Raw genomic sequence first — 10,000 nt, 5'->3', positions numbered from 1 at the left:
GGTGGAGATGGTTTGGACATGTCCTTCATACAATCTCTGGGAGAACGGTACGTGATACTATCAGCTGGGATGGAGATTTGTGAAGTGAATGCAGAGAAAAAAAAGACATGAGGGCAGATTTTCACAGTGGCCATTTGCATCAAATGACTTTGTTGGCTCATATATATATATATATATATATATATATATATATATATATATATATATATATATATATATATATATATATATATATATGTGTGTGTGCGCGTGTGTCCCGTGTTTATTATATGCATGTGTATCTACTGCTTGCTTGCTGGTGCTGTACAGGGTTCAAGCACTGGATAATGAATATGAAACCTCTCTCTCTCTCTCTCTCTCTCTCTCTCTCTCTCTCTCTCTCTCTCTCTCTCTCTCTCTCTCTCTCTCTCTCTCTGGAAGGCTTGTGCTCTATAAAACTAATTTATCCTATGTCATTAACGTAATGACTATCATGTTCTAGTAACCTCCTGCCTTTAATCACAATACCCTTTTTACGCGGCCGTAAGAGTTTGTAAATATCCACTGATATTATGAAGGGCGTGACCTTGTGAAGTACGGCCTTGTCAAAGATGAGTTTTGATTTTATTATATTTTTCGAGTTATGTTTTTTGTAACTCATGTTATATGATTTATATATTATCAATGTTACTATTGTTGTTGATGAATGTTCTGATTTTTAAAATCTTTAATGGAAATTCTGATTATGCGCGCGAGCCTGCAGATAATTTAGTGGTACAAGTATCCCTGTAGCCTTTTGGTAAAGGATAGAAGAAGAAGAAGAAGAAGAAGAAGAAGAAGAAGAAGAAGAAGAAGAAGAAGAAGAAGAAGAAGAAGAAGAAGAAAGCGAGTTGCATTTTTTTGGACTCGCACTCTAATGTGATTTGTTGATGAGAGAGAATGCTGTGGAGAAAGATTTCCGTTTGTAATCTCATCAGAAACCATATAGTTATTTCACTTTCCCGATTTGTTTTCGAAACAGAACGGCGTATTTCATCGAGTCTGGTGTATTTCTCGAGTCCTCAGTCATAAGTCAGTAGATGAGTGGAATGTAACATTGTGAATCTACAGTCCAACCATCCCCCCCCCCCAAAAAAAAAATGTATTTGGTGGTTTAACGCACGAACCTGAGTCCTCTAACCATGGGTTCGAATCATACTTACGAAGAAGAATGCCTTTGTTGTTTACTTTATGGAAAACTTGCAGTATATTTATAATGAGATTTAGCAAAGGGATTAATGTTTCAGGTCAAATCCGCTTGTATAGAATCTAGCCCCTTTGCCCTTGTTACGGTAGGCTTAGACACAGTTCGATCAGTCAGGATGATATTTTTTATTAGTGCATTTTTCGTAAAAAGCTTCTGTTCTTATGGGTCAAAAATCCATAAGAGAAAACACAGGAAGTTTTTAGTTGTTTTTCGCAGTTTTAACTCCCAGTTATTAACGATTGGGGATGCGATGCCCAATCAGACGAAAGTTAGCATATTTCTTTATTTCTAAACTTTGACAGTCTGAAAAAGTAACGAGTGGTGTTATTTCATAACGAGAGATTTGAGTAGATAGTATATAGAAATAAATGCTCTGTTAGATACAAAAGGTTTTGGAGAGAGCCCGGTGATTAGATGCTGCCTATCGTTAACAGGTGCTAATTGGAAGCAACAGATCAAAGAAAACGTTTTTGAATTTCGATCTTCAAGAACGTTTTCTTTTGAATTTCAGTCTTCCTGGACTTTTACTTTTGAATTTCGATCTTCGTAAGCAATTATTTTTTTTCGGTCTTCATAAGTAAGTATTTTTTTCGACCTTCATAAGCAATTATTTTTTTATTTCGATCTTCAAAAGTATTTTTTTTTATCTTCATAAACGGTTATTTTTGAATTTCAGTCTTGTTAAGGAATTTTGAATTTCGACCTTCATGAGCAATTATTTTTTAAATTTCGAACTTCATGAACATTTTACTTTTAAATTTCATTAACTGAGTGAGAGGGATCGCAATGCCTCACACTTTCAGCACTGGTGGCTATAACATATTATTTCAAGATTTATTTTCCTAATGGAGTCTCTGCTGTATCGTTTCCAGAGATATTTAACTGAATTTCTGAAACGTTGGAACTTCGGAAGACCAAGCTGGATGCAAGCTCACATATATTTTGTTTCCTTTCTTTTTCTTTTGAGGTTTATTTTGTATATACTGAAGCCTGTGTGCTTGTAGCATTTGATTTTTCAACTAGGATGTAATATACTATATCATATTTTTGGCTGTGAAAAACAACTAATAGTAGCGATAATACGCGAGGTAACATAAACGCGAGTATGTCTAACTATATTTACCATGCATGCACGAGCTGAGGGAATGCAGTTAATTGCGATGTTATGATAATTATTCATCACGGAGCTAGTAAGTTACTCATCAGTCCGGTAACTATTACATTATGAAAAAGGAATTCTCAGTATTTTGATGTTGTAGCATAACAAAAGTAATGACAGAAATGGATTAAGATATCTCATTTGCGTGGAATCGACGAATGACTTCATGAAGAAAGCTACCGAATTCTCTCAATAAAAAAATTATATATATATATATATATATATATATATATATATATATATATATATATATATATATATATACTCTGTGGTAATCAGTAATCCTTGGATTGCATGGTACAGTCACTTTGTTGTGAAGATTTGCAATTCTCACCTGGCCTGTGGGTGTGTATTTCTCAATTCCCTTGTCTTTAAGGGGCCTACTTCGGGGTTGTGTTCAACCTGTTGTTTCTCTTCATGTTTATTTTTTTTTCCTTATTCTGGTATGGCCTGGAAAAAGAGGATTAGGTTGCCCGAAGTGTTGGCCCTTGATCTTTAAAAAAAAAAAAAAAAATACATCAACAAAAGGCAACAGTGAGCTGGACAGATTGGCCTGTCGTTTGCTTGCAAGGTAATTATGGCTTATTGGCCTTCAACACAGAACATGAAGTCGAAAGCATTTTGGTTTGCTGGTTCATATTTTGAACTTAAGGGGGAAGTCAGATTTAACCGACAAGTTCATTAGACTTTGCGTTGAGTTTTTAACGACTTGAAACAATGTCATATTTTCTCCTCGTTATAAACCTTGGGATTTGGTTCTGCCAATCCTTCATTACCAGTCAAAATGCAGATTCTGTTCACATGGCACAGGACTTATTATAAGCTTAACTCGATTAGCGTATTTACCACTTCAGTTTATGGCTATTGATTTCATTCCCCTTCATTATGTATTAGTAGCTCCATCGAGTTTAATGCTCATGATGTGCGCTCAAGTCACCTTTTAACACGCATCTGCTCCTCGTGCATCCTCCTTGTCTCATCACCACTATTCTCGCTGACCCTCCAGCTCCAGGGATTAAAGTCTTTGTTGCTTTCTTCCAAATATTTATTTTGCAAAGGAATAAATTACGCTTCACAGAGTCAGGGTAGTCCCAAAGAAGTCTTCCAACACTGCATTTACTTCATAGACTGAGACTGACCGAGGCAGTGCATGTGAATGCTTCGGGTATTTCAGGCTGATGTGGAGCTTCCTGTCACTTGGTAGTTGAGTTGTGTATGCAGAAAGATACTTTCTTAGATTTTGCATTAGGGTTCAGATAATTGTGATTTTTTTGAAACATTATGCTTTTATGGATTGCCTCTTTATTAGGAACCTTTAAGCCTTTAAGGCTTCGTATAGCTGGATCTTACTGTATGTAGATATTACTTGAAGGCATTGGAATATGATTAATAATGAAACACTCGAGGCTCGAGGGAGAGCCCACGAGGTTGCTTTCGTCGGTACAAAATATAAATCAAGAGGATTAAATTAGCCCATTCATTGACTAATTAGTTAGGGAATGTTTAGCATATTTTCTCCCCTTTTTGGCTCGCGTATCTTACCAATATATTTTATCGTATATGATACCTTTTTCATCTCTCCTCATCGCAACAGAGGCTGAGACAAATTCCAATAGATTCGCTCGTTCCGATTGCCCACACTAAAAAGAGAAGAAAATGATGACGCTATTTTGTTGTTCTTTACTGGAAAGTGCTTCGATATATTTTGTACTTCCGACATTGTCAGACAAGAGAAGTGTTCCCATATTATTTTTTATAGTTGTTATATATGTTGGGCTTTTCATAGCTTACATTTCAGCCAGTTGTAATTTTGGTATGCGCGATTCTTACTCTTTGTTCGAGTGGCGGGGATTGTTTACCTTTCACAAACGCCCATCCGTGTTTTTTTTTTCTTTCTTTCCTTCCATGAAGCAAGAGTAATTAAGCCATGAACATGAAACCTTTACGGTCTGCGAACGAGCAGGAAATGAAATTAAACACACCATTATTCCATTATCAATGCAGATGGGCTGCTCGGATTTCTTTTAATGGCTCGCGCATTGTGTTGCTAATTGGGTAATTGGAACGCAGAGAAAAGTGTTCACAGGTAGACTTAATTCATCCCTCGATGAATTAATCCCTCGATAACAGGTAACAGATAGCGTTCCTCGGTTTTTAGTTTTCTGTAGAAGAAAACTGTTGTGCCGGCGTTGTCTGTTCGTCCGCAGTTTATTCTGTCCGCCCTCAGATCTTAAAAACTACTGAGGCTAGAGGGCTGCAAATTGGTATGTTGATCATCCACCCTCCAGTCATCAAACATACCGAATTGCAGCCCTCTAGCCTCAGTAGTTTTTATTTTGTTTAAGGTTAAAGTTAGCCATAATCGTGCTTCTGGCAACGATATAGGAAAGGCCACCACCGGGTCGTGGTTACTGTTTCATGGGCCGCTGCTCATATGGCATTATACCGAGACCAGCGAAAGATAGCTCTGTTTTCGGTGGCCTTGATTATACGCTGTAGCGGCTGTGCAGAAAACTCGATTGCGCCGAAGAAACTTCGGCGCATTTTTCACTTTTCTTTTAAATGATGTCTCATTCCTTGGTCTAGCTGCAGGTTTTGTGTAGGTCGTGTTGCGTTCTTCACTCCCACTCTTAATACCTTCTTTCTTCTTTTTGTTCTCTTGTGACAGTTTAAGCTGAGTCAAGCCTCTTGGTTACATATCTCTTCGTCATCTGCATTTGACAGTGATTATTAATAACATTTTAAGCAATGAATGCGTGAAGTCCATCAACCCTACGAGAAAAGCTAAATACGAAGATATGATTGCCTTAACGTAATACCAAAATGAAAACATTGAATATATCTCGTATAACGTCATTATGTAAACCCTCCCATTAGGCAACGGGCTCATCTTCGGCTTCTGTCATTTCTAAACGGATTCCGTATCTTGGTAATGAGTCACCCCCCATTTGTAAAACACCTGTTTGGAAATGCAAAATAATGCATTTCTTGCCTCTTGCCTCCTCGTCGGATGAAGTTAGCGTCTATTGTTACATCATTTGCATTGCTAAAGACTCCTAATGACGTGGAATACATTACGGGGCGGAATTACTACACGGACCAGACACCGTCCTGGAGGCCTCTGTTAACACGTTCCGTGGAATTAAAGTGAAGTCTCTTCTCTTCGCGTCGTTTGAATGTTGCGTGCGTACTCTCTCTCTCTCTCTCTCTCTCTCTCTCTCTCTCTCTCTCTCTCTCTCTCTCTCTCTCTCTCTCATAATTACAAAGTGGGGTATGATTTCCAAAATAACAATTCGAGTTTCGTATTACGTAACCTTGAATAATTAATATGGTAGATTTTCAGAGAAACTGCGAAATTGGACATTTCACAAGTATCCAACTGATTATAGAGCGGCGACATGTAAGAGAGTGGAGAATATCTATATTTCATATCTTAAATTGCCAATTTTAGGTAGCATCTCATTAGACTATGAAAATAGTGATATCAAGGTATGTTTTAAGCATCGTCATATTTCCTGTCAGTGGTAATATGTCATTAATTGTGGAATTACCTATTTTGAATATCATTCCCTTCTTCAGGTTATCAGTTTTACTTAATGTCCCTTGAACTATCTAAGAAGTATCATTCTTATTGAGTTACCTGTTCTTATGACGTCAGTGTACGGAAATCGTTGAAAAAGTAACTGACTTGTTTATATCCAGGTTTTCCATTGAGACAGGTATCATTATCTAATTATTTCCAGGTAGAGTTAGTTGACAGAACATTACTCCAAATACCGTTGTGCCTCGTCATTTCGTCTTGATGTCACATTTTCCACTTTGTTGTCAGCCTCTTTGTTACCAGAGGAGGTTGCTGATCTTCCTCGTTGCCAGAGGAGGTTGTTGATCTTCCTCGTTGCCACAGGAGGTTGTTGATCTTCCTCGTTGCCAGAGGAGGTTGTTGATCTTCCTCGTTGTCAGAGGAGGTTGTTGATCTTCCTCGTTGCCAGAGAAGGTTGTTGATCCTCCTCGTTGTCGGAGGTTGTTGATACCCCTCGTTGTCAGTGGAGGTTGTTGATCCTCCTCGTTGTCAGTGGAGGTTGTTGATCCTCCTGGTTGCCAGTGGAGGTTGTTGATCCCCCTCGTTGCCAGTGGAGGTTGTTGATCCTCCTCGTTGCCAGAGGAGTTGTTGATCCTCCTCGTTGCCAGAGGAGGTTGTTGATCTTCCTCGTTGCCAGAGAAGGTTGTTGATCCTCCTCGTTGTCGGAGGTTTTTGATACCCCTCGTTGTCAGTGGAGGTTGTTGATCCTCCTCGTTGTCGGAGGTTGTTGATCCCCCTCGTTGTCAGTGGAGGTTGTTGATCCTCCTCGTTGTCGGAGGTTGTTGATCCCCCTCGTTGTCAGTGGAGGTTGTTGATCCTCCTCGTTGTCGGAGGTTGTTGATCCCCCCTCGTTGTCAGTGGAGGTTGTTGATCCTCCCTCGTTGTCGGAGGTTGTTGATCCCCTCGTTGTCAGTGGAGGTTGTTGATCCTCCTCGTTGTCGGAGGTTGTTGATACCCCTCGTTGTCAGTGGAGGTTGTTGATCCTCCTCGTTGTCGGAGGTTGTTGATCCCCTCGTTGTCAGTGGAGGTTGTTGATCCTCCCTCGTTGTCGGAGGTTGTTGATCCCCCTCGTTGTCAGTGGAGGTTGTTGATCCCCTCGTTGTCAGTAGAGGTTGTTGATCCCCCTCGTTGTCAGTGGAGGTTGTTGATCCTCCTCGTTGTCGGAGGTTGTTGATCCCCCTCGTTGTCAGTGGAGGTTGTTGATCCTCCTCGTTGTCGGAGGTTGTTGATCCCCCTCGTTGTCAGTGGAGGTTGTTGATCCTCCTCGTTGTCGGAGGTTGTTGATCCCCCTCGTTGTCAGTGGAGGTTGTTGATCCTCCTCGTTGTCGGAGGTTGCTGATACCCTCGTTGTCAGTGGAGGTTGTTGATCCTCCTCGTTGTCGGAGGTTGTTGATCCCCCTCGTTGCCAGTGGAGGTTGTTGATCCTCCTCGTTGTCGGAGGTTGTTGATCCCCCTCGTTGTCCAGTGGAGGTTGTTGATCCTCCTCGTTGTCGGAGGTTGTTGATCCCCTCGTTGTCAGTGGAGGTTGTTGATCCTCCTCGTTGACGGAGGTTGTTGATCCCCCTCGTTGTCAGTGGAGGTTGTTGATCCTCCTCGTTGTCGGAGGTTGTTGATACCCCTCGTTGTCAGTGGAGGTTGTTGATCCTCCTCGTTGTCGGAGGTTGTTGATCCCCCTCGTTGTCAGTAGAGGTTGTTGATCCTCCTCGTTGTCAGTGGAGGTTGTTGATCCCCCTCGTTGTCAGTGGAGGTTGTTGATCCCCCTCGTTGTCAGTGGAGGTTGTTGATCCCCCTCGTTGTCAGTGGAGGTTGTTGATCCCCCTCGTTGTCAGTGGAGGTTGTTGATCCCCCTCGTTGTCAGTGGAGGTTGTTGATCCTCCTCGTTGTCAGTGGAGGTTGTTGATCCCCCTCGTTGTCAGTGGAGGTTGTTGATCCTCCTCGTTGTCAGTGGAGGTTGTTGATCCCCCTCGTTGTCAGTGGAGGTTGTTGATCCCCCTCGTTGTCAGTGGAGGTTGTTGATCCCCCTCGTTGTCAGTGGAGGTTGTTGATCCCCCTCGTTGTCAGTGGAGGTTGTTGATCCCCCTCGTTGTCAGTGGAGGTTGTTGATCCTCCTCGTTGTCAGTGGAGGTTGTTGATCCTACTCGTTGTCAGTGGAGGTTGTTGATCCCCCTCGTTGCCAGTGGAGGTTGTTGATCCCCCTCGTTCCCAGTGGAGGTTGTTGATCCTCCTCGTTGCCAGAGGAGGTTGTTGATCCTCCTCGTTGCCAGAGGAGGTTGTTGATCCTCCTCGTTGCCAGAGGAGGTTGTTGATCAGAGGAGGTTGTTGATCCTCCTCGTTGCCAGAGGAGGTTGTTGATCCTCCTCGTTGCCAGAGGAGGTTGTTGATCCTCCTCGTTGCCAGAGGAGGTTGTTGATCCTCCTCGTTGCCAGAGGAGGTTGTTGATCCTCCTCGTTGCCAGAGGAGGTTGTTGGTCCTCCTCGTTGCCAGAGGAGGTTGTTGATCCTCCTTGCTGCCAGAGAAGTTTGTTGATCCTTCTTGTGGACGAGAGAATTGGAACCCATCCCAAAGAGAATTAGGTCCTAAGAAGTTCGCATCAGACGGGCGATAGGTATTGCTGTGGATACCGCGATAATGAGATGAATGTCAGAGAAGCATCTTGTTGGAACGGCACTGATGCTGATTCTGCTGGCGGGGATGAAAGGACTCTCTCTCTCTCTCTCTCTCTCTCTCTCTGTGCAGCCGCGGGATTAATTACGGGTTCGATTATCACAGTTCTCATCAGCGGGCGACCTCCTCACCCGACGACTCGTGTTTGCGGGCGCTCTCTCGGGCGTTTGATGTACGGACGCTCATAGCCGTGGTAAAATGAGGTGGTTAATTAAATTTTATATTCTTATTTTGTTTTGTTTTGCAAGGTATATTCAGTTTTATGAAATGTTTTACTATTAAGGCGTTGCGTTTATTTATTTTTATTATTTGCTCTGTAAGGTATATTAAAGTTTTTTGAGTGTTTTATATTTATATAAACGTATACCGGAAGGTCAGTTTGAGATCCTACGGAAAACACTATAGAGGCAAATTTATATAAAAATCAATAACTTAGTAGTAATTTAAAGAAAGCGTCTCTCTCTCTCTCTCTCTCTCTCTCTCTCTCTCTCTCTCTCTCTCTCTCTCTCTCTCTCTCATATATATATATATATATATATATATATATATATATATATATATATATATATATACATAAAGATTATGTGTATATATGTATATACATACATATCTTTAAACCTTTGTTAAGCTCATTCTGACATTCATTATACAGACAAGAATCTTGAGAAGCCTCTCTCTCTCTCTCTCTCTCTCTCTCTCTCTCTCTCTCTCTCTCTCTCTCTCTCTCTCTCTCTCTCTCTCAAATATATATTTTCAAGTCTCCCAAGTCATCAAGTTGTCGTACAAAAAGTGGGAAAGAAAATTCTCATTTCTTTGAAATTCTCATTATTTTCTAAACCCTCTTTGTGTTTCTCAAGTTATATCATATAGTGGGGATCCATATATTGTAAGTGTAGCTGTACCATATTATGGGATCCAATATCGTATGTGTAGCTATAGCATAAATTGGGATCCATATGTCGTATGTGTAGCTATACAAGATAATGGGGATCCATAAATTGTATGTATAGCTGTACCATTAAATGGGATCCATACATCGTGTCTGTAGTTATACCAGATAATGGGGATCCATATATCGTATGTGTAACTGTATCATGTAATGGGATCCCTACATTGTATGTGTAGCTATACCATATAGTGGGGATCCATATAATGTATGTGTAGCTATAGTATAAATTTGGATCCATATATCTTATGTGTAATTATACGTATAATGGGCGATTCATATGTCATATGTATAGCTATATCATGAACTGGGGTCCATATATTGTATGTGTGGCTATAGCATAAATTAGGATCCGTATATCGTATGTGTAACTATAGCATGAATTGGGATCCATGTATCCTATGTGTAGCTAAACCATATAATGGG

The 10,000-nt window shown here is 40.9% G+C and overlaps 2 protein-coding genes across 5 annotated transcripts in view; one reads left to right on the top strand and one right to left on the bottom strand.

Moving 5' to 3' along the window:
• The window catches only part of Dus1 (Dihydrouridine synthase 1), a 592,604-nt gene that overhangs the window by 384,301 nt on the left and 198,303 nt on the right, over positions 1–10,000 (top strand). The gene's annotated exons all lie outside the window — the stretch shown is intronic.
• The window catches only part of LOC136825605 (ABC transporter F family member 4-like), a 5,038-nt gene continuing 1,259 nt past the window's right edge, over positions 6,222–10,000 (bottom strand). Inside the window, exons 2-5 of the mRNA XM_067082190.1 lie at positions 8,103–8,575; positions 7,307–7,582; positions 6,920–7,198; positions 6,222–6,700 (exon numbers count right to left, since the gene is read on the bottom strand). Coding sequence (XP_066938291.1) covers positions 6,222–6,700; positions 6,920–7,198; positions 7,307–7,582; positions 8,103–8,575 — 1,507 coding nt within the window. The remainder of the gene's footprint in view (positions 6,701–6,919; positions 7,199–7,306; positions 7,583–8,102; positions 8,576–10,000) is intronic.

The sequence above is a fragment of the Macrobrachium rosenbergii genome, chromosome 39 (assembly GCF_040412425.1).
Source record: "Macrobrachium rosenbergii isolate ZJJX-2024 chromosome 39, ASM4041242v1, whole genome shotgun sequence".
In the NCBI taxonomy this organism is placed as follows: domain Eukaryota; kingdom Metazoa; phylum Arthropoda; class Malacostraca; order Decapoda; family Palaemonidae; genus Macrobrachium; species Macrobrachium rosenbergii.
The sequence above is the reverse complement of the archived record's forward strand: the minus strand, read 5'-3'. Positions and strand labels throughout refer to the sequence as shown.